The 24,723-nt window shown below is 45.4% G+C and overlaps 2 protein-coding genes across 5 annotated transcripts in view; one reads left to right on the plus strand and one right to left on the minus strand.

The window, feature by feature from the left end:
- Gls (glutaminase) overlaps positions 1-10,795 on the plus strand; it is a 69,828-nt gene extending 59,033 nt beyond the window's left edge. Inside the window, exons 15-18 of the mRNA XM_021159995.1 lie at positions 4,936-4,997; positions 5,698-5,774; positions 5,860-5,923; positions 7,935-10,795. Of these exons, the coding sequence (XP_021015654.1) occupies positions 4,936-4,997; positions 5,698-5,774; positions 5,860-5,923; positions 7,935-8,091 (360 nt within the window). The 3' untranslated portion in view covers positions 8,092-10,795. The remainder of the gene's footprint in view (positions 1-4,935; positions 4,998-5,697; positions 5,775-5,859; positions 5,924-7,934) is intronic.
- Positions 10,796-12,762: 1,967 nt separating this feature from the next.
- Stat1 (signal transducer and activator of transcription 1) overlaps positions 12,763-24,723 on the minus strand; it is a 41,680-nt gene continuing 29,719 nt past the window's right edge. For 2 of the 4 annotated variants that reach the window (XM_021176476.2, XM_021176468.2), the window contains exons 19-25: positions 24,052-24,101; positions 23,399-23,493; positions 22,361-22,506; positions 20,632-20,817; positions 19,588-19,663; positions 18,577-18,676; positions 12,763-15,366 (exon numbers count right to left, since the gene is read on the minus strand). In XM_021176476.2, coding sequence (XP_021032135.1) covers positions 15,352-15,366; positions 18,577-18,676; positions 19,588-19,663; positions 20,632-20,817; positions 22,361-22,506; positions 23,399-23,493; positions 24,052-24,101 — 668 coding nt within the window. In that variant the 3' untranslated portion in view covers positions 12,763-15,351. Of the gene's footprint in view, positions 15,367-18,576; positions 18,677-19,366; positions 19,664-20,631; positions 20,818-22,360; positions 22,507-23,398; positions 23,494-24,051; positions 24,102-24,723 lie in introns of those variants that run through there. The other 2 variants (XM_029475934.1, XM_029475937.1) reach the window with 2 other exon arrangements.

Genomic DNA, 24,723 nt, shown 5'->3' on the forward strand with positions numbered 1-24,723 from the left:
CCGAGTGCTGGGATCAAAGGCGTGCGCCACCACGCCCGGCTCATGAAATTTTTTTAATAGCTCATAGTTTTAATGAGTAGTAGTAGTATCCCATTGTGTAAATGTACCACATTTTCTGTATCCATTCCTCTGCTGAAGGACATCTGAGTTGTTTCCAGCTTCTGGCTATTATAAATATGACTGCTATGAACATAGTGGAGCATGTGTCCTTCTTACATGTTGGAGCATCTTCTGAGTATATGCCCAGGAGTGGTATAGCTGGGTCCTCAGGTAGTACTACGTCCAACTTTCTCTATAAAGTTTTGATGGATACATGCCCCAATGGAATTTTTCACTTTGGGAAGGTATATATGAAACATCAGAACCCTTGATCTGATCTACAGAGCTCCTGTCCTGCCATGTTTGGTCTCTGTTTTCCAAGGATTCAAAGCAGGTTTCATACCTCTGGCTGTTACTGTTATCCCACTATTTATTTTTTGGACCTCTAGTGTCAAGAGGAGAATTGGGAAAGAGCTTCTATAACTGTTAGCAGGCCCACATCCTTCGCGGGGTTGGCCCAACAGTGCCTGGAGCTGTGTCCCTTTCCTATATCGACACTACCATGTACCTTCTAGGGGACATTTCAGTTTCACTGAACCAAACAGGAAATGCTACCCTTTAGTAAATGGGATGCTCCTCTTTTGGAGTTGTTTCATTTTATTTCTTGGTACCTAAAGCTCATTACTTAATTTATATAAACTAAAACGTAGGGTATAGGATGTGGATGGCACATCAGTGTAGTCCCAGGATCCTCCAGGCTGAGTGGGAAGCTCTGAGTTCAAAGCCAGCCAGGGCTTTAAAATAGGGAAAGTGTGTCTGAAATGAAGAGGAATTTGTGATGTATTGTTAAGTGGTACCCAGGCATGTGATACCTTACAGTGCCTTCTGTCTTGGAGAGAGACACTTTGTGATTAAACTTTTTCTACTGCTTTGAACCAAATTTAGGCCTTTTGTTTTCAATGAGAATAATAATAAACTTTCATGGTTAGTAATTTTTGTTAAGTTAATGTCCCTGCTGTTCATCGCAAAGCTAGCTGTTGTGCTCAGTGCTTTCTCATTTAATCTGTTTGTTTTTATCTCTGAACAGAAGCATGCTTGAAGATTGTTAGTAAAACTTAAATAGGCTAGTTATATCGTAAGATAAGCCCTTTCTAAACGTTACAAGAAAATTTCAGCATTTTTTTCTTTTGTCAATGATTAAGTGACTAAGCAAGGAACACAAACTGCCTTCAAAGATGTGTGATCTAAATTCAGAATTTTAAAAGGCAAGGCCTGGCAGAACATCTTCCTCAAATGTTCAGCCCGCAGCACTGAAAAAACAAACAAACAGAACCCAGAACACAGGCTGGTAGTTCATATAGATGGTTACCAAAACAGACAAGGATTTTGACTACTTAGAAAAAGTTAACATTTTAGGACTAAGGGTATAAGGTATATGGGTATATATCTTCTGTGATGGGGGACGTAAAATACAAAGTGAATATATGTGGTGGTGCCATAAGGAGGTATATATAGGAGATTGCTTCCGGTCACATACTGTATTAATGTTCCCAGAGGGAACTAGGACATCTCATTGAGAAATGGATAGAGGGACCATACTTTGACAAAGCCTGCACTGTGGCTGAGGCGCAGAGTGTGTATTCAGGTTGTTTGAGGAGAAAGACATCTAATGATGGGTCCTGGTACAAGCTGTGGCAGAGCAGGTAGGACTGTGAATGGGTTAAGTAAGGAGAATAGAGACACCTAGACAAGCAGGCACAGAAACAAGGGCTCAGTGAGGGAGACCAACTCTGTTGTGTCAAAGTCAGGGGAGAAAAAAATAGATTAGCAAAACCAAAAAACCCTAAATGCTGGGCAGTGATGGCAATGAAATGCTTGATTCTGTGTGAAAACAAATGCTCACTTATTCAGTATTACTGTAACAGATACACAGTGGCCACAGGTTACAGTCAGGAAAGAAAACACGAGATTTCCGCTCATATTAATGGGACAAAGATGATAAATAAGCTGGGGGCCATATAATAGTTTTCCCTCGGAAGACAAATCAAAGAGCTAAGCCGTGAGGGAAAGGCAGTGTCTGAGGCTGTAGTAGTTGACCTGGTAAAGTGAAGGAGTTGCCTCACTGTGGGAAAGTGTTCCTGGGGGAAGTGGACTTTGAATGCAAAGTGAGCAAAAGCTTGGTGGGGTAAGAGTTGATAGGGATGACATGCAGAGTCACCAAGGATTAGAACGTTTGTGTTCTGCGTGGCATGGTACAGCTGAATTGGTGGAAGGTACCAGAGAATAGCCTGCCATTTCAGTTTCCTGTGGCAACAGAGTCAAACAGGCTGTCATAGTCCTCCACTTCAGATAAGGCTGTGACCTAGATACGCTACAGCAGTAGTGATGGATAATCAAAAGTGGTGGCTTTGTAAATGTTTTACGGGATTAATCACATAAGCTAGATGTGGGTTATCGGAGGCTTCTCCCTCAGTAGGTGCACTATGTAGAACACTTAGGTGGGAGGGGCACCTGTTGGGTACCCTCCTGGGCTTCCGCCAGCCATCCCTGGGGGGAGGAGGGGGAGGGACTCAACAAGCAAATGCAGCAACTCTGACTTCCAGGGTTCAGAATGAACAAGTGCTGAATTGTGGCTCACAAACTAAGCCTGGAGGAGAGAGAGGCCGCACAAACACAAACCCATTTGGACATGAGTAAGTCATGTATGTCTCTGATGTGGAATGTCAGCTGGGTAGTCTGGTGGAGTCAATAGTTACAAAGCAGGAACAGACCTTGGATGTTAAAGGTCTAGAGTGGGAAGTCATTCTCCCTGGAAGAACCAATGAACCCTATGAGGGATGCTGTGCTAAAACCGAGGCTGCTGACAGCCTTTGGAGTACCACGAGGCCATGGAGAGTGTGCCCAGCAGTCAACAGAAGGTGTTCATGGTGCTGCAGTTTGATGGGAGAAGTCATGAGAGGCCCGGCAGTGGAGCTTGAGGAGTGCCGTTAGGATGTGGAGGTGATTCTTGGGGAAACAAAAGGCACAGCCAGAAAGTACCCCCTAAAAGGGGGTTTTTTTTCTGTGTGTTATGGCAGACAGAAGTGAAGGAGGGGGATGTAGAAGATACTAGAAGCAAAGACCCTAGCAGCAAGGCAGCAGTCTGGAAGACTGCCTGCATTAAGTGCTGAAGGACTCGGGAATAAGGCTGGTCTGAGGCAGGAGCAAAGGAAGAGGAGGAGGGGATGGTATTTTACTTAAGAGTATAGGAAGTTGTAAAGATGGGTTTTATATGATGTGTAGTTTTAACCAGTGTCAGCAGGGAGTTCTTTAACCTGGGCTCTGCCTGCAGAAAGTATAAAGGGAACTAATGGGAAAGAGAAATGGTGACCCGTGACCCGACAGTGAGAAGTTGGTGATTTCTAACAGGGGATCAGTCTCATGTTGACTACAGGGGAGAAGGGAATGACATCTGGTCCTGGGCTGGAGAGATGGCTGCTCCATGCAGAGCACTTCCTGCTCTTGCCGAAGACCCAGTTCACAGCACCCTTGTGGGCAACTCACCCAGGCTCTCTTACCCTCCCGCCTGCCATCCCCCACCCCCAACCCTGCTCCAGTGAATCCAATGCCCTCTTCTGGACACATCAGGCACTGCGTTCATGAGTGGTGGCTCATAACCCAGCTGAGCTGTCAGTCATTGAGACTAACTGAACCTGTTTTTATTACCCTTGCCTGAAGTCAAACAACTAGAAATGATTGGTCATGGTTTTAGAGTCTTCATAGCAAAAGCCCACCCTCCTCCCGTAGCTCTGGAGCTGCACAGGCTCAGAGGCTGGCAGGAACAGGCAGTGGGGATGATGGGGAGTTTTTGTATTAGGCATGGACTTCTGAGGTGGTATCAGTCCTCAGATTCCCATATGCCCGTGACTCTCCAATAGGGGAATTTAATATTTTAAGAACATATCTAATCATAGGGTCCTTTTCATGGAGAATCTTTTGGGCTAGTTTCTAGGATACATTTTCAATGCTAAGTCAGAGATGTTCAGCAGTGTTCAGCACTCAGCCTTAAAGTTCACAGGCTTGTGGGAAGGGGAGCCATAACATGAAGGCAACGTCAGGTTTCAGGTCTAGAGGGAAGCAGTCCCAGAACTGGGATAAACTGTGCCCCAGTTAGACTAATGTGTCTACCACTGAGTCCCATCAGAAAGAATGCTGACACTGCAGGGTGCAAACTTGGCAGTCTATGATGTCTGGGCTTTCAATAAACAGGGATGGGTAGTCCAAATGAAAAGTCAAAACTGAGTATCTTAGAATAACTAGCCTCTTCCACTTAACTATAAAACGAGCAGGTAACTATCAAAAGTAGATTCACCTTACGCCTTGGAGCACACTATAGCCAGAACCTACCCTTTATGCAGTGTCATATGTTCTGAGCATGCCCTAGTTTACACCAGTCACCCGGGCAATAGTCAAGATTCCCCAATGAAGAGCAGCTTTGTTCTTAAGTTTACGTTGATGCACAAGGAAGTCAGTAGCTAGTGGAGACAATGATGCTGGCAGGGATGAGACATTTATTTAGCCTGAGTTAGTTTTAGTACGTGATATGACTTTTACCCACGTAGACTTGTTTAATGTAGTGAGACATACTATATGAGGTTTTTAGAGAACTTCTAGTTTTCTTCACTGCCAATGTCAGTGTTATGAGCTTCTACTCTGTGTTAATATTCTGGCCTCTTCCCACATGTATCTTATACTTTATTTTCTATCCGTCTTGGCTAAAGGCATGTGTGTTTTTTAGATGTGTGCCTAGGATAACATCTCATCAATCCAGCTGAAGTCTTCAAAGCACATGAAAACTATACGGCAATGGCCTCATTTGCTTTCTCCCACAAATATCTGTCTTGTCTTTGTCCATAGGTAAAGTCGGTGATAAACCTTCTGTTTGCTGCATATACTGGAGATGTGTCTGCCCTCCGAAGGTATGCGGGCAGGGTGGAGACACTGACTTTTGGTGTTTGAAGGTACATCTGGTCAAGCAGCTGTCTCACTAACACCTCTAATAAAAGTTATCCAAACAAGATATATACTTACCCCCCACTTCCACTGAGACTCCCCCCTACTTCCAGTGTCTCAGACCTGTCAAGATCTCTGAGGTAACTAGCCCACTAACTGGCTAGTGGTTTATTGTAACATCTCTGATAAGGTAGGAGCCAGGGTGTTTGGTGTTGTGCACGTTACCAGGATTAGAAAGGCCATGAACTACTGGATAGTGAGCATAAGTTCCCTCGCACAGAATCGAAATGACCTTTAAAATGGATATGGCTCCACCGATTTCCACGCTAGAAATCCATTCGTCTCATCTGTTGTAGGCAAGTGGGTTAAAGACTGGGAGTCACACTGAAACGTGTAGCTCTACTGCAGGCGTTTTTGCCCTTGATAGAGCTGCGCCACTATTTTAAGAATAGTTTAAATAATAATGTGATGAAATTTAGTTCTGGGAGAGACAGCTGTTTATCTTCCTCCACAGTAGCACAGCTAAGGAAGAGTGGTCACGTGGCATTTACCCAATCTGGTAGCACAGGGAACCTAAATGAGAGGCCTACATTGAACAGATGGAGCAAATGCTACCACTGACCTAAGTTAATCTAATGTAGTGATGAGCGATTTATGCCTTTCCAGGTTTGCTCTGTCAGCCATGGACATGGAGCAGCGGGATTATGACTCCAGAACAGCCCTCCATGTTGCCGCTGCAGAGGGTAATGCATGAACCACTTAGAGCTTTTCCAGACTGAAATTCTACTCAAGACTAAAATACATTTTTGTGTGTTTGGGGAAATATAGGTCATGTTGAAGTTGTCAAGTTTTTGCTGGAAGCTTGCAAAGTAAACCCTTTCCCCAAGGACAGGTGAGTGCCTGCATTACCATTTCTCCTAGTTGCTAAGTCACAATTTGAATACACAGACTGGAGTGTCAAATGGTGCTTATATCCATGGTGTCTTACAAAGGCAACATGCGAATTTTGCTGGCTGTGTGACATCCAACTCCATCAGAGAGTGGTGTCTTGTTCAGGAATTTCAGGTTTGACGACCAATCAGCAAATATGAAGAAGACAGTCCTTCATACTTAAAAAGAGAAAACGGGAACTCTGTTCGCAGGGAACTTTTTAACTACACAGACAACACAGAAGTGTGGCCGAGTTTGTAACACTTTGGTGTGCTGGGGTTGCTTAGTATTTATTGCAGTTAGTTTTAGAAGGCTGTGTGGGAGTTGGATTTTAAGTAGTCCATTGGAGGGGGGATTTGAAGGCACTAAGTGGGGGTGCATTCTGCCTGCAGTGGGAAGGATCACTACAACACTCTGCTCCTCTGTGCTTCCCTCCTGATCCATGCGGCCCCTTCCCAGCCTAAGGCTGAGGGCAGTGCTAAGCATGCCACACTGCGCTCACTACTTGGGCATCTCATCTTTGGAATGGCTGCACCATCAGTTTAGCAGTAAGGATAGGGGCTCAGAAGAATGCCATGGAATCATACCTAGTGCTGTTTGAGTTTGGAATGGAGCCCAAGAGCTGCAAAGTTTAGAGCAAGTTGACCATCTTCAGGTAGTTGGCTGGATTACTAAGCCTTTGTTTTAGGGGCCTAAATCTTTTTGGTTCAGTTTACCAAAAAATGACAAGTTTTGTTATAACTGAAATTTGTTAGCAATTTTGTGAGGTGGTAACATGTTGGCTCTCTCTCCATTCCTATGGTTATTAAAAGGAATGATTGCACTAAGCTATGCGGCAGTCCAGACACGAAGCTACATGTTTCCCCCATCATGCAGGATCAGTATGGCCCATATTACAGAACAGCAAGAGCGAAGCATTGTATTCGTTGCAGGTGGAATTTTCATTGTGTCATGGAAGAAATGTAAAGATGACCTGGCAGTTTTCCCAGAAGCTGACACAAATACTTGATCATGTTAGACTCCCTAATGAAAAGCCATACGGAAGGGAAATCAGTAGCTGCCTCTTGAGAAACAGAGATGTGTAAAGTTTCTGACTTACCTGATTTTAAAAATGAAGAGTGGGCTACCAGAAACATTTAAGATGTGAAATTAAGCACTTTTTGTTTGGCTTCACATTGTGACCTATTAATTAGGTGAAAGGTTCTGGACAGACACAGGATAATGGAAAGAAGCAAAAGCAGAGAGGTGGGATGGGAAATGGGGCCAGGAGCCAATGGAGAGGAGAGAAGCCAGCAGGAGCTGCTGAGTGGACAGGCTCCACTGGCTGTGCAGGACCCAGCAGCTAAGGAGCAAGCCTGGCCTTTCCTGGGGCATGGGCTTTTACAATGCCATGCCTTTCCACAGACCTCAGCTGCTCACTGCTGGAGCACACCAGTGCAGACTAGGAGTTCTGATCAGGCAGTGGGCCAGGTGAGCCCGCAGCTTCCTTCCTTACTTGCTATGATGAAAGGGTCACTTCCTCTGGGCACAGCTTGTTCATCTAACATGCATTTAATGCCATGAAATTATTGGAAACCTGGAAGATTTATGGCTGGCTGTAACTTTTGAATGCACAGGGACATAAGCTTCCTGTGACAGGTTAGGATGATGTTACACTACCTGGTTTGTGAATACCGGTCAACAGTAGACTTGGCTTCCAAAGGCCCCTCTTTTAGCATTTGGATGAGGAAACAGAATCTTTTCATAGAACTCATTCCATTATCCTCATTATCAAGATGTCTCTCTCACACCAGTGTCTGAACTCTAAGAACGTTTTTGTGTGTTTTGGGGGGTGGGGGAGTCTCACTTGTAATACTGCTAAAGTATAGATGACCGTCAACAGCCATGGAGCTTGGATGGAAAACCTGGGGGTGCTGGAGCACTGGCTCGGAGCAGCAGTTACTTGACTAACGGCCCTGTCTGCTGTGCTGCAGGTGGAATAATACCCCCATGGATGAAGCACTGCACTTTGGACACCATGATGTTTTTAAAATCCTTCAGGAATACCAAGTTCAGTACACACCTCAAGGGGATTCTGATGATGGAAAGGAAAACCAGACTGTCCACAAGAATCTCGATGGGTTGTTATAATGCTCTGAATCCCCAGATGTCCATTACTTACCTAGTCATCGTGGAACATGATTATGGAGAGCACTGTATATTTCTATCTGGTAGTAATGTGTATTTACAACATCTGTCACTGCAGTGTTACCGGAGCTCCCTTCATTGTGCGCACACGACAAATCTGAGTTCTTTGGGAAAAAAATAGAAATGAAGCAGCCTCCCTTCATAATGTGAGCGATAGTTACCTCGTGCATTGTACAATGTGGTGTAGCAGAGTAGCCACCGATGCTAGCTGAACTGTGCGGTCTTCACGGTCTGTGTTTTGTACATTTTCAAGCCCTGGTGATGATATGCTCATATGCACTTAGGATTGAGCTTTGTTGTACAGTCTGTCCACGGGGTCGATGCTGTTATTAGGTGAAAATAGTGTGATCTTTAAGACTTTAAATATAGATTTAGTTTTGAGTGTTTGAGAGACCACTACACTTGTATGGTTGAGTGTTTAAAATGTCTATCACCCTCACTTCCCAGTGTGACTCTTTAAATATTAAAATAGATACTAACTGTTCATAGAACATGCCGATTCTGATTAGATTTTATCAGGGAATCTGTTAAGATATGTTTGGTGACCAAAACGTATGTGTGAATATAGTTCTAGCACTTTTACACTTTTCCTTTCCATACAACGCTTGGGCCAGCCTCTCTGTGCTGCGTGGCTGTCAGTCCCCCTCAGCTGGGAAAGAGAGCACTGGCTCACTATGCAGTTTCCATGTTTCCTCAGCAAGCCATCAAGCCTCACATCTCTACCATCAGAGATAGAGCTTGGCCATTTATCTAAGGAAGATGAGCCAAAATGATGACATCTACAGTAATCATCAGTCTTAAGAGTACAGACAGCGAAACTGCACACTTACAAGTTCTTTTCAGCTTCTACAATAAAGAAAAATTCAGAAATGCTTTCAGTTACCAAAGTTATAATGATATATTTAGGAAAAGCTACAAATAACACTTACTTTGAATCCTGCTGTCAAATGTCTGCATCAAGATAGCTCCCCTTTGTGGGGGGCCCTGCGTATCTTTCTCTTCCTCTACTGCCTAACTGTTGGTGGGCTGTATCATTCAATAAGATCACTTCATTTTCAAGTTAGACCCACCATTTCTTTTTTTGTTGTTTTGTTTTGTATTGTTTTGTTTGGTTGTTGTTTTTGGTTTTTTCGAGACACGGTTTCTCTGTGTAGCCCTGGCTGTCCTGGAACTCACTTTGTAGACCAGGCTGCCCTTGAACTCAGAAATCTGCCTGCCTCTGCCTCCCGAGTGCTGGGATTAAAGGTGTGCACCACCACGCCCGGCAGACCCACCATTTCTTTGCTTTGGAAAGGTAATTTATGATTAACTTGGATAATAGGTAAAAGCGACCTTACAAAGAACATAATTGTCTAGGAGTCCCACATACTGGACCTACCCTATTATACCTCCAAGAGATGAAGGGTATGTTAGTGAGGACTTTTGCACACAAGTGTATGCACACTTGGCATACACACACACACACACACACTCATACACATGGACTTCTTGGAAACTGCTTTATGAAGAAACTGCTTTATGAAATAAGCAAAATTCTCAACTACACAGATACTAGCGGTTCCGACAGTACTACAGCGTCTTCTGTGACCCTCACTATCTGCACTGCTCGCATCCATGCTTTATGCCTGGGGGCACATTATTCACCCGGTAACCTCCAGCTGCTTTGATCCTGTTTCAGTCAAAGTCAGCTTCAGCCACACCCTCCATTCCCTAGCCAGCTCCACCCTTGATGAAACTGTGGCTAAGGTTCCTTCACTGGGACAGGCACCACGAATGTGTTCCTAAGTTCCAGAGTCTGTGGGGAGGATGGTGGGTGGGCAGCCAGCCAGCCCTGTCGCTATGTTGCTTCTTCCACACCCCTCAAGACAGGTGGATAGATGGCCCTGGGAACATCCTACGCAGGGACAACTTTCAAAATTAATGGGTGAACATGTTGTTTTGGAATCAACTGAGATAATGCTATTTCAATAGCAGCTGGCTTTTTGTGATTCAGTATGTGACTTAAATATTGCCAGTGACTTTGAGGATTCCCTCCAGTAATGGTTCTGTATATTATTTGAGACAAATGTTTTCATCTTTTCTCAGCTCAGTGCTGTTTTGTACAGTCTTTGTGGCTTGGTTGAGTATGCTCTTTTTCCTGTGCCAGGTCTTGCTCTGGCTGTTCGCTACTGGCTGATAATAACAAGGACCCTGTGTGTGTGTGAATGAGCTGCTAACTGCTACCATCTGTAAACTCCAAAGATCTGTTTGTTTTGGCTTTACAATCTTAGGTAATTTTTCTGGATCCTGGAACCATTACATGATCATGTTGCTTTGAAGATCTTTTTATGCCACTGTTTCTGCTGTCTTGGTTCTGACACCCCTGTCTGGTGATATGCTATACCCCAGTGCTGCCTACACGTGCTTTAGCTGTAGAGCTGGGTTTACTGTTGATCCAGCTGTCCGTCAGGGACTTGATAACCTGATGTTTGATGTAGATCCCTGCTGGGGAGTCCACAGCTATGAATGTATTTACTTCCAACATTTCCCAAAATGAAACCTTAAAACTATAAATTGCAAGTATTCTGGAATTGGGAAATACTTATTTTAAATGAGATCAGATAGTGTTGCTTTTTACAGCATAATAAATATGTGTATTGAAAACAAACTATGAGAAAAAGTTTTTTTTTTTTTAATAACTAAGGTTTTCTCTGGGCTGTTGGGTTGGAGGTCTGTAGCTGGTTTACATCCAGCCTGCTGTGAGGCAGGCACATAGAATTGGGTGGGAAGTTTGGACCACAAGACCAAGATGAGAACTGAGGACCTAGCTGTGAAGGTTAGAAGTGGACAGGCCAGCTCAGTCCTCTAGAAGCTCAGACCATGCTCTTACACCATGCCAGGGAAAGTATCCTTGAATGAAGACAGGTTTCCACAGAGCACTGAAATCTACCTCGAGAGCCGTTCCAATCCGATCACACTGGGATCTGAGCTGCACTGGCTGGAGCTCCCCCCAATTCTTCACATGCTTTCAATCAATACCCAAAAGCCCTGTTCTTGGCGCAGCATTTCCTCTTGGGTGTAAAGTTAGCTTCTACCTCCACAGCAGTTATGTGCACGCCGTACCAACCCCATCTTCATCTTATGGAAGTTATATTCCACAAAGCTGCTTGGTTTTAGGAGCTGTGTCAGGCCATCTCTATTACTGATATTTAGAATTTGAAACGGCTTGTGGAATTCTCTAACCCATGCTTTTACTGATGAAGATGGGATCCAAGAGCGGACCACAGTATGGAACTCTTACTCCCATACTGTCTCCCTGACCCCTAACACAAAGCTACAGCTGACATCTTCACTTACACATATTGGCTTACTCAGAACTGGCTAAAGCCTCTCAGGTGAGTTTTGGGGCCAGGCATGACGGCTGCATTGTTAAGTTCTGAAACCTAAGTCAGCTCCTACTGCACACATGTTTATCTGCAGGTGGACGTGTAGTGGCGCAGAGCACACAGGCAACCCCATTAGTGAAAGGTTAACATTTGTTAATATATTGATCATTCTCTTTTTATGGTATCTTTTAGAAGGTTAGGTTGATTTTATATGAGTAAGTTCACAATCCATGGACGTTGAAGGAAATGACCCACGGATGTACTTACTGGGTTGCACTTAGGTGCTTTTATGAGAGGGGAATTATCTGCATATGAAAGGGCTGAGTTCATAAGCTAGCAGGTGTGTATGTGTTTGGGGTTAGAAGAGTCTAGACTTAAGGCCATTGTTTTTTAAGGAGGTGCAGTAAGCTAACACAGCAGGCTGGAGGGCATTACAAGAAGAGCTCATTTCTGTTCTAGAGTTTGGCAGACTCTCAACCTCACGGGGCTAGCCCTGCCTCTTGCTGCCTTTTCAACTGATCAGCAGAAAGTTCACTATGAAGCTAAACGGTCACGACTCCAAAATATCATGACTTCATTTCTAGACAAGACGTAGGGGGAAGCTGCCAGCACAGCCACAGTGGGGAATGAAGTGTCCCAGCATTGTAAAGTACAAAACTCACAAGTCTTGACAATAGACAGTGATTGCTCTGCCTTTGGGTCACTTTACTTTGTGTTCTCAGGATTAGTTTAATAAATTATGATTATTTTTTCCTACAATAGATCATATAGTACCTTTAAACTCCAAGTACAACATATACAACCCAAAGTTAGAGTATCCCTGAACAGTCAAAGCTTTAGACAATACTACTAAGTAGCCTCAGCTTTCCACAGTCAGTTTAAATTCTATTTCTTGGAAATTATGTACATTTTTCTATAACATTTAAATTATCTGTAGCTTTTGACTAAACAAAATGAGACTGTGTATAAATGTTTTGCATTTGAGTGCCTGGTGCCCATGGAGGTCAGAAGAAGGCATCAGATCCCCTGGAGCTGGAGTTATAAATGATTGTGAGCCACCAATCCTTGTGGGTGCGGGACGGCTGAGCCTGAATCTACTGCAAGAGCAACAAGTGCTCTGGGCTGCTGACCCAGCTCCCCAGCTCCCTTTTGGCTCTTTTTGCTTCACAAGATCCCTACAAAACTTTCATGGGTAAAGTGACTATGTTGAGCATATGGCCTAGTGTCTTAGAACATCTTACGTTTAACGACTGTGGGGCATTTCTTTTATTAGTGCCTTCCACGCAACTAGAATAAATAGTAACTGGTTCAAGGCAGGCACTGAACATATTTGAGGAACAAATGAATCTTAAACAAAAGATGCCTTCAGATAAATAATGCCCTCGGGATGAAGGACAGCCTCCCAGCTCCCAGAGTAGGTAAAAGAATTTTCAAAATCCTTTCCAGCTTGGTCTGATGCCTCCCTGAGGCAGTCAGATGCCACAGATCTGTTCTGTTTACTGAGACATGCCTTCATTCCACAGTAGTCTCCAAGCAGTCAATGGAGTCTACTTTAAGCACTGCCGCCTCAAGAAGTCCCTAGATCAGCTTCTCCCAAGTGCTACATATATGCTCTGTACTTAGAAAACGCCATCCTAGTCATACTTAAGCTAGGACATGCTTGGTGACTTTTAACAGGCAGCTAGCTACCTGAGAGTATAAGTGGATGTCTTGCCCTGACTTAGATGTGATCCCATGGAGCCCTGCCGGCCTTGAATGACTAAACTCCTGATCCCCATGCCTCTACCTCAAAGAGGCCTCACCGCTGGGCCTGCCCACTGACCTACCTTAAACTGCCATAGTTCCTGTGACTGCAGTAGAGTAAGCAAGGGTGACACTTGGGAAATATCGGTCTTCCTTTAAAATAGGACCCATAGGCGTCTCAAGAGATGGTTCAGCAGTTAAAAGCACTGGCTGTTCTTCCAGAAGCCCTGAGTTCAATTCCCAGCACCCATATGGCAGCTCAAAATTGCATCTGACTGTGATCCCATTTGACTGTAGTCTCATGGGACCCAGTGCTCTCTTCTGGTGTCCATACATTCAGATAAAACACCCATATACATAAAATATATACCTAAACAAGTCTTTTTTAAAAAGTACTTAAAATAGGACTGATACATACATGAGATATATATTAAACCAACTCATAACACTAGACATTTTAAATATCTTTATATTAAATAATAATAGGAAATTAACATAATTTCAACATTTCTTAAAGTCTCACCTAGTTCAACAGAATGAAATTGTAACAAACTGTTTCAACAGACAACAGTGTAAGCAATGGTTAGGTCTCAGCATTTAGAAACAACTTTTTAAATGTTTTGTTTCTTGGTCATTTCATTTTGGCATGAAAGAGAGAGGAGGCCTCTGCTTCCCTGTTTTCCCTAAGGACTGTACACACTTACCGTGGTACACACCTGCACTCGGGTTGTAAGGTGGACTGATCTTTACCAAAGTGAAACAAAGTATTATGGTGCCCATGGAGGTGCACTGTAGGTGCAGCTGCACAGCAGTCTGTGAAAGCTGCCCAGAAGAACCAACCCGCGACCAGAACCACCAGGCTGTGATCATACCACAGCACGTGCCACAAAACATCATCCCTCAAAACAGTGACAAAACACAAGACAGGCCAGTTGTGAATGTAGTTGTCAAAAAACCACATTCATCAGTAACAGTGGTTCTCATACATTTATAGGGAGTTCTTTAAAATTATCTGACCAGGCAGTTGTGGCGCATGCCTTTAATCCCAGCACTTGGGATGCAGAGGCAGGTGGATTTCTGAGTTCCAGGCCAGCCTGGTCTACAAAGTGAGTTCCAGGATAGCCAGGGCTACACAGAGAAACCCTGTCTCAAAAAATAATAATAATAATAAAACAAAATTATCTGATACTCATATTTGGCTAAGGATTCAAGAAGTCACTGCTTTCTCCAAGTTTATGGCTAATTAGACAACCAGCTAAAACCGATAAGTCAGCCCACTAAAAAACATGAGTTCACCTATATCTAATTTTAACTAAAAAAAAAAGAAAAATTGCTTTAAGAAAGCTGGCCTCCTTAATGGATGTGTAAAGACAATTTTATTCAATCCATGACCAAAAAGACAACAAAAACCCTTTAGCTTGGTGGAGTACTCATGGAGATGGTCTTACTTCTGTTGGTGTTTAGTTTTGTGTAGCCATTGCACCAACAAAGCTAGTCCCTGAGGAGAGCAACCATGCCTTGGCAGAAGCTGCAGTAAGGAGCACGGCTGTTTTCTTCCCACTCACATGAAGGATGCCCACTACAGTTTAATAGCGCATTGGATCTAAAGTTGACTTGGAACTGTGCCATATGTAAAACAGCGGAAGACTTCCAGCCATCCCGGAGAGGGGAAGTACCAATGTCTCCTGGGACACAAACATTCCTCCATCAAGAAGGCCCCTCCCCCGTGAGTATGTCTCTTTCCAGTGATGTGCAGCACTTGGGCACTAATTACAGACCATTACTAAAGTGACCGTTCTCCTCACCTTGCCCCAAATACTCGCACTCTAGTCCTGATGCTTGGGTGGACCTCTTGGTCTTTGTTTACAAAATCCATTTTGCGTTAAGTGACTTTCCATTTCACCTTCAGGAAGATGCATGAAGTCCTTCAGAGTAACAGGTTTCTAATTAGAGAAATATCCACTTTCTACCAGCAGGGTTCAGCAAATGTGACGCTCTTTCTTGCATTTCCCTAGAAATACTGCATATGAAGGAACAGTAGCAGGAAGGAATCACAGATGGGAAAAAAAAAATGTCGCCAGAGAGAAATTCGTGTTTATACTGTGCTCATCTGCAAAGAGACAGAATGTAGTTAGGTTCATTACACGGACTTTAGGACATGTGATTCATGTAGTTCACACCATTGCCCTCCCTAGAATAGAGAGCAGGAGAATGCCCCCTACAGCAAACTACCACCATGGACCCAGAAGGGCTAGTGCGTCCTCTCATTCTTCTGGAACTAATCATCAGGGCCTTTTACACCACCTAAACTGATGGGCTATTACTGTCTGGCCTCCTGGATTAATTCTGTGACTCATCCCAGACACACTATATAAAGCTTTCTGCTGTTATGCAAGTCTGGGGACAGCAGCACGGCAATTCAGCTCATTCAAAACGAGTGTGAAGAAATGCTGAGCCATGTGCCCAGGGAGAGGGGGAGAGGCGGAGAGGGAAATGATGACCTTCTCTTAAAGGCCACTGAGTAAGCAAAATAAGCAAAGCCAGTGTTTCAGACGTGGGCCAGTAAATCAGAAGTAAAATCACTGTCAAGCGCCTCAGCTCCCTCCCTAGTCTGCGAGCTGCCCTGGATACAGGAGTCAGCAAAGTGTTCATAGAACACTGGCCTGCCCCTGACTCTGACTTCCACTTTGGTGCACTTAGAGATGGCTCTGCTCCTCGGCCGCTCTGAAGGCATTTCTGACCCAACTGTTGCAGGGCATGGGCATGTGTGTGCTATTGGCATCAGGTATTCTAGAGAGTAGAGGCCAGGGTGCTGCTAAACGTCCTTCAGGGTATAGGACAGCACCACAGTGGAGAATTCTGTAACCCTTGAATGCCCCAACACAAACACACGGCTAGATTGCAAAGAAAGCCTCTTTAGTTTTAGAAAAGCAATTTTAGACTGAAAAGCATGTTGAAGGGTTTTCCTCCAGTTGCAGTCTGGCCAATGGCACCATTCTATAAAATGGTGTACTGTAGAAGCAGGAGAGAAGAGGAGAGAGAGATGAAGACAACCTGTACCCACATCCTCTAACTATGTGACTGGCTTACTAACCTCTGTTAACCTCAAGTTCTTCATGTGCTAAGTTGGCTAACAGTGCCTAACACCTAAGGTCTGGTCAAAGTATAAAGTCTGAAAGCATGTATAAAATGTCCAATACAACAGAAGAAAAATAGTAGACAATCTGTTAGTATGAACTCTGGGCAAAGGCCTCCGGGAAAGTAGGCTAGGTCTATTCCAGTCCATAGGGACTTGTATGGAAATGTTAGACTAAATAAATACCCAAGTCATATTACAGAGAGCAGCGCCTATATACTGGCCTTCGTGCACAATTCCTCAGGAGCCTGAGAGCCAAGGCTGGACCAACCATCAACCCTGACTACCTTTTTAGCCCATGGGCCACCTCCACCTCAGAGCACACAACTAATTCCATTTGCTTATTTTGTGACAGAGGATGTAGCCCTGTGTGGCCTCCACCAGGAGACCTTCCTGTCTCAGCCTCCTGACTGCTTGGATTACAGACAGAGTCGTCTCACTTAGCTCATATGCTGTAATTCCAAAAGCAAATGTTGGACAGAAGTCGAGAATAAGCTCGAGGACAGAGCACATCGTGGTGGCATTATGGTGACTTGACAGGCCAATCTTATTCTTCCCTGGTCTAAGAGTAGGGCCCCTGCTAGAGCCCCTGAGATTGTTGGGGGTTCATCTGGAGACTACTGTGGTGAGTGGACATTTGTTACATGCTCATTTATTGTATCTGTATATCTTTATTCCATAGATTAAACAAAAAACCCCACTGGAATAGAATAGCTACAGGGGGTGTCCAAAGACTACAAACCCGTTTCCTGGAATTTGGTTGAGGGTGTCAAAGGCCCCAAAATGGCACCTTCCAGCACACTGAAAGCAGCGAGCGCTCTTTGCACAAAAGGAGGAACTAAGCGCTTAGTTCTCTGGTCACAAACAACAATGGTGATGACAGTTAGAATGCCACGTGCCAAGTTCCAGTCACACAGGCTCCTCACCCAGCACTGCCTTCACCTTAACAGATGCAAATAGATTCTGCCTGGTGCATGGGAGAAGCTTGACAGGCATGACCTATCAATGGTGGCGATGGCGAGGTGACTTCCTGAGCAAGGATTGTAAAAGCTCACCCTGTGTTCAGGACCCTTCGATCTATTTTACATTTTCTGAATCAGGCTTTGCCATTACTCCATTTTCATAGGAGACAAGATGTTTTTCACAGAAATAACAGGGTGCTAGGTTCCATGGACCAGAGCCTTATTTTATCAAGAAAAGAGCTATTCTGTGATCACACTAGCAATGCTCAAGAGTCAGAGAGCTATGAGAAGGTGTTCTCTAAGTGTTTTAGTGTGCTTGGTGAGGTGAAGAACACAAAGTCACACGGGAAAAACACCCGTCACTGAGGTGACAGCCTAGCATGCCCCAGCACATGAACATGTACGCATGAAGCTTTACCCACCCGCTCCCAAGCCTCTCTCCCAGCCCCTCCTCTGATCCTCCCTCTCATTCCTGAACGCGTTTGTGCTATGCACAGGGCACATGGTGATGAAGAAAGGCCTGCAATAGCTAAGGGAGTTCTTTTCGAAAGCGTTAGGCAAGCTTTGAAAAGTGAACTGGATTGAATTCATGTGGAAAAGAGCTTAAAATTAGACAGCATCAGCAAGACTGCAGTCGCTGGAACAAAGCCCGTCCGAGGGAGGAAGGGTCCCAGGCTGAAAGGCAAATGGTACTATTGAATCTGCTGAGAAACAGTCTCCCAAAAGGAGATGTTTCTCTTTTGCAAACACATGTTTCTATTTAGACAGGGAGTCACTACCCGAGCTGTTCATTCTGCCCAAGTCCTTGACAGCCTCAGAGGCTGGCAGAATGAGTTTGTTCTGAGATGTAACACAGGCAGAAATGTTCACCACCGCTCGGTAGTGTGTAGTCAATGTGACCGACAGGCAGCCATCCTTTCCTCAGATAAATCCTTCACTAGGGCCCAGACAGACACAGCAGCCACAGGAAAATGGCTACCTCTGAAAACAACCTCGGGCCTTAGTGTGTGAGCTGTCTGCCTCACAGCGGACCGGAATGTGAAATGCTAGAGATAAAATCCTGCTGATGGAACAGCTAGCTTACACACAAGCTTTTCTTTTAAAAAGTAAAATAAAACAAAATAAAATAAAGGCCTTCTCTGAGCTCCTCACAGCAGCCCGATGCAGTACCAGCCTGCCTCAGGCTTCCCCAGGGTGGAAATACCCCTGCCACAGTACTCACCATACTGTCAAATTCGGGGCCCACTATCCGGGACATCTCATCAAACTCCTCTGGAGACATGGGAAGCAGGTTGTCTGTGGTCTGAAGTCTAGAAGGGTGGCTGGAACAGAGAGGGGAAAGGACAGGGTCAACACCTGAGTTATGTGGGCCGCAGTACAAGCCGAGACACTTTCTCTATCTGAGACTGAGCGATCACTTCGTAGTCTTATTTCAGAAAAACGTCCACTTTATAAAACCTAACTCACAGAATACAGCTCTCGGGAGGTTTATGTTCCCAGCCCGGCCCCTTGGGTAACACTAGGCTTTAGAGACAGCGATCGCGGCTGCCTGGGGAGCCTCAGTGTGAACATGTGCGGTGGCATCCTGCGGTGATGGACTCTCGAGGCTCACCCTGGACAGAAAAGCACCAAGAGATGTCTGGGGCTCCCTCTTCCCTACCTTGAGGTCTATGCAGATAAGGCTGCTCCACAGGGTTCTACATGAAGGCTACATCCATTCACCCCCAGACAGTGCCGCAAGCAAATAACTGACAATGACTTTTCCAGCACTTCCTACCTTCTATGGAACGAAACGACAGAATCAAAGCAGGTGGAGAAAATGGACCCCAGTTCCGACTTTGGCCTTTGCTTGAAAAGAACTGCTTTCCCACTCATCAAGTTTTGGTTTTTCTTTTTTATTCATGTTTTTTGTTTTTGTTTTTGTTTTTTTCAAAGTGTCAGTTTGGGAAGGCCTCACATACAACTTTGTTTCATTTTTGTTTATTGTGAGTTTGGCTGGTGGGTTGTTGCTGCTGGTATTTTTTTTTTTTTTTTAATCTTATGGCAATAAAATGCCAGGAAGCATTGACACCAGGGCTAGTTACGATCTTTCCAGAATGTCCAACTGTGGTGGCAACATCAGTTACATTGGAAAAGCAAGCCATGAGCCATGAGCCAGTGCAATCAATGGACCGCAGCCAGGGACGGGGCTGGCCTGCGGTTCTGAACAAGCCAGTCTTCTGTGCTCACTTACACTTCAGACACAGAAATCAACTCAGTCTTGATGTATCCAGTTCGCTTAGGGTCGTCAAGCTCCATCGGTTCTGGTGCTACAAGCAAGCACACCGTGTACACTTCACATTAGCAGAAATCACACGGGAATAGAACAGTCACTCTGAGGGATCAACTCAGATTTGCTTGACAGAAGGACAGGACCCCATAGAATGTCCTGAAATTCTGTCGGGTCCTGACCTTCCTGCTTAAGTCAACTGAAATGCTAGTGGGAATGGAGAAACCACCAGGAAAGAGCTAGGAGTCTCGCTACTTTCCTCTTCCCAAGGCTTGAAATCCTACAAGGTGAATGAAGCCCACGTGTGCAAAGGTGTCTCTGGTCTAGCTGATGGAGTATGCACAGCCCTGGGGCTGGCCTAAAGGCATCCTCGCTGCAGGGTTAAAGTACCGAGAGCGAGACTTCAGTTTCCAAAAGGCTATTAGCTTTGTGGCAAAGCTGGAGGGATCTAACTTGAACTTTTCCAAATGTAATCCCACCTCGACCTGGGAGGCAGACTTGTACCATAAGAGGCTTCCTGTTCGTATAGTCAGTCACTAACAACAACAGGTTCCCGCAAGTAACTGAGCCTATCTGAGTGGGCCACTCACTGATCCTGGACCTCAGTTCCCTCCATTTTAACCCAAGCAGGCTAGACGAAATCAGTTAGCCTTGGATCCTACCCTTTACTCCATTTATATGGAAGAAGTAATAACAAATATACAGGACCAGAAACAGACTTTTCTAATATCCTCAAACAGAAATACCTATTCATCTCTTAATCGCCACATTAGGCCAATCAATACATTTCAACTCTATTGTGTTTATGCTGCGTTTTAAAAAGCCTGTTTCATTAATTCAAGAGAACAATAGTTTGATAATGCTACAGTTGGCATTTGTGCCACTACAATCCACCCATAGCATAGCGAGGACCAAGGTGATTATTAACTTGTCTGGGAGCCACGGAGCACCAGGAAGGGCCTTGCTGCACTCTCCCTCACAGGCACCCCAGATCGCTCAGGCACTCACCTTCCTTTGGTCTGGAATAATACTTCCCAAAGGCATGGTCTTTGTCAATATTGGGATACAGGTACTTCAGGGGATTCTCTGGTATATTCTCGGCAGCCATGACTTTGTAGTTGCGAATAATATCTGGGAAAGTAACAGCTGAAAGTTCTTTCTTCGTGTAGGGCTCCACCGCATGGAAGTCAGGTTCTACACGGAGGAAACCAGTGAGGTCCAGTGAGTCCCAGGCGCCCCAGAGAGCACTAAAGCACAGAGAGCAAGCACTAAAGCACAGCAGACACAGCCCAGGGGGAGTCAGAGAGCCTGCGGTACTTTTAGAGGCATCACACTCCTGCTTCAAAAGGAGGAAAACCAAACACTGCCTTCACTAGTGAGTAACAACATTCTTGTGGACATCCACATCCCATCAGGGGCTAACTCTAGCCCAAACCGCTCTAAAACTTTCAATCTTAAGCAAAGCAAGGCCTGTCTGCAGATAGATAATCGCTCTCTCTCGTGCTCTCTCTCTCTCTCTCTCTCTCTCTCTCTCTCTCTCTCTCTCTCTCTCTCTCTCTCTCTCTCTCTCTCACACACACACACACACACACATTAGGCTCAAGCTACAGATCAGGTCATTAAAGATCGGCTCGCTCTCTGCTTTTCCTTTAAGATAGACAAACGCTGTTTTATTAGAACAAGCAATTCTTGAAAGAAAACCAAGATGCTGTGTGCTGTTCCTCCCTCCAGCCCTCCAGGGAATATGCTGTGCTTCAGTTCCCTCCTGTTTGGAGCCTAGATCCCCACCTCTGGGTGTGCACTGCTCCTCCGAGCTTGGGTTCTCCATCTCCCTCTCCCCGACCCCCACCCGTCTCTCTTCCCCCCTAACTATCCTACAGCCTAAATCCCTGTAGCTGGTGCTGCCCTGCTTGAGCTTTCCTGGCTGCAAAGTGCTTTCCCCTTTGATCAGTTTCTCAGCCCCATCTCTCAGGGGATATGAACCACCAGGAAAAAAGAAAGCAGGCAGACCTCAGCGCCCACTGCCTGCATTAGGTCCTGATTCCAGACCTCCTGTTTCATTGGAAAAGATCAGTAGAATCACAAGACTATCCTTTCTGAATCTATCCAAAGGAAACAGAGAGTCCTAGGACACCCAGCTTTCCCTATGTTCTCCAAGCAAGCCTTAAGCAACTATTAGTTTGTTAAATTGCTCTTCCTGTCTGTTGTTCTGTTCAACCTGTATAATACCATGATTTCGGAGTGCTTTAGTCACTTGGTTAACTAGAAATCTAGTATATGGCAGAGATGAAGGTATGGCTCCTCTGCTTGCACCTCACCCTAGCAGTCCCTGCTAGCAGCGTGGGGGGGGGGGGTCTGCAGGGACACATCTCACAAAGCCTGTCCTCACACGGGCACTTTATTCTGGACTGAGTCGAGTCTGAAGTCGTACACTGTGGGAAATGTGATTCTTTCCAACAACTGGGAGCAGACAGGATTGATTCACATCCTTGATCTGCAGGCCGTAACCCTGAGAGAAAGGAAAAACTTGGCCTTGCTTTGAAATGCATCATTTCCACAACACGTTTCCGGGCAGCCTATCGCCAGTGTTCACGCTGCTTTAAGTCTCTATGGAGAGCCAGGTTGTGTGATTATAGGATATGCTACTTCCTTTCCAAAGCTATTCCAACGGGCTGATCCTCAGCGACAGATTACAGACATGTGTGGCAGGGCGGCATGCGGGAGACACTTCACTCACCGCCTCCGTTCTGGGACCGTTCCACCCATGTGAATGTGATGGCCCCTTCCCGGGAGCTCTCACTGAACCTAAGCAGGAACGTCCCTGGCTGCTGGTCCTTGAGCAGAGCGCGTTCTCGCTCCTTGCTGATGAAGCCCATAATGCACCTGGGTATTAAAGAGATGAATGGAGACGCTTTGTATTTCACTCATGAATTTCATTTTCCATTTTGACTTACAGTCTAAGAAAGCTGCTGCTGCCTGACAAGAGAACATACTATGAAAATGTATGCTTTCAAAATGTTTAACTGGCACTTAAAGGGAGCATCTCATGTGCTAAGTAGGAATCGGGATGAACGCCGCATGGGGTGTGGCTCGGTAAACAGGCAATGCGTCGTCTTCTGCTGTTACTTGCTGACTTTAAACACCATGCATGACAGTGTCCCCGTATGGCATCTTGTACTGGGGATGCAGCCTCAGATAACAGAGCTTCAGACACCATCACTGCTGGTCAACTGACAGGTACCACGGAGGTATCAGTTGATCCCTGGAATGAATGAGCTAACTAAACACTTTCTCTTTCTCTCTTTCTTTCCTTCTGTCTTCCTTCCTTCTTCCCTTCCCTTCCCTCTCCTTCTCTCCTTCCTTCCTTCTTTTTAACAAAAAAGACGGAGTCTCACTGTCAGCCTTGGCTGCCTGGAACTTGCTGTGCTATGAGCAGAGATCAGCCTGCCTCTGCCTCGGCCTTCTGCTGAAGTTAAAGATCTGCACGGCCCCCTCTGGTGGATTCTGATTCTTTATGAGGGCAGTACAGTAAACACTGACAATGGTTGTGAGAATGAATAAATACATTAATGACGCTAAGAGGTTTTTGTTTTTAATTTAGCTTTTAAATATATAGATATAGATCTAAACATAGATATAGATATCCTAAGACATGCTTAATCTCCTGAGGGTGTCTTTTCAAGGAGCCTTATACCAGGTTTTAGTGTGCATCTCTGAGCAAAACCCCTGCCAAATCCTCTTGGCCCCAGCCCTTGGCGCGCTCAGGGACCCTTACCCATCATTCCAGAGGCACAGCAGGTGCTTCTTAATGAGCTCTAGGATGGTGTCAATCCAAGGCCAGAAGGAGAAATTTTTATCATTAATATTTTCCTGCAAGTATACAAATGCACAATTGGTTAACCAAAGCACTGCTTTGCCTGCCCCTCCAAAGAGACCCCAGATCAAGCAAGAGGGGCAGTCATTCCTGAGTGGAAGTGCCTGGCTGGCTCCCCCTGCCTCTTACTGACTTGCTAGAGCTTCTCCCTCCTTGGTTCCCTTTCCCAAGAGCAGCATCCGGCAAAGATGGCTTCCCAGATGATTGGAAAACAAGAGTGTGCTCACTGTAGCAGAAGCCAGCATGAGCAGCTCATCTCCGGCTGGCGAACCCTGCAGGGTCTCGCCACCCTGTGCAGGTGCCCTCGAGCTGGGGCAGCTCTGCACAACTGCACTGCACCCGGTTCACACGGCCTTAGCCAGAACCCTGCTGATTAAGAGGCTGGGGTAAGGGATGTGGAAGAATGTTATCACTCAGGCAGGTGCTTCCTGCCCTTCGGTCTCTGCTTGCAGACCAACCTCCTGCCCTGTAGGAAGGTAAACAACTTGTCCTAGTGGGTGTGAGGGGGACAGATGAACATGCCAGAGTAAGCAAACAACCCAGGGAGGACCCACCTTACAAAACCTTGTCCATGGAATAAGACCATCGGGGCCAGCATTAGGGCCTAGAAACAAACACAAAAACGAACAAACAAAAATCACCTTTTTACCAAACAGAAATTGGTCTGCTGCTCTAGTTGGACTGAGAGCTCTTGTATCTACTGCAAAGGGTGACTACATCAGAGCTGATATTCTCTGGTAGATTAACTGGAAATGGGCCACCAGTTACACAGACTGAGAGGACCAACAAGCAGTTTAAAGCCTACGAATGGTGGCTTTGTTTCACCCCCTTTATTTTCTTAGACAGAGTCTCCCTGTGTAGCTCAGTCAGGCCTCAGACTCACTGCTCCCCATCCTTGCCTCGGACTCCACCAGCCTGAGATGACAGATGTGCACCACCACGTTGCTGTCTGTTGGTTTGATTCCAACGGCATGAAGGAATGCATGGGGGATTACTGAGATCGGATTATGAAAGCGCAGAGGAAGCTGACACATCAAGCCAGCCATCTGGTGCCTCTTAGCTCCTTTCCCAGAGAGCAGGCAGAGCTCTATAAACCCCACCCCAGGACACGCCCTTCCAGGCTGATCTGACTTTGGCATGACCCCTGTCTCCCTGAAGGCTCTGTGGAGAAGCCACCCTTGTCTCTACCCAGCACCCCTTCCCGATGTTCCTCTGCCTACATGAAG

The sequence above is a fragment of the Mus caroli genome, chromosome 1, assembly GCF_900094665.2.
Source record: "Mus caroli chromosome 1, CAROLI_EIJ_v1.1, whole genome shotgun sequence".
NCBI classification, from domain to species: domain Eukaryota; kingdom Metazoa; phylum Chordata; class Mammalia; order Rodentia; family Muridae; genus Mus; species Mus caroli.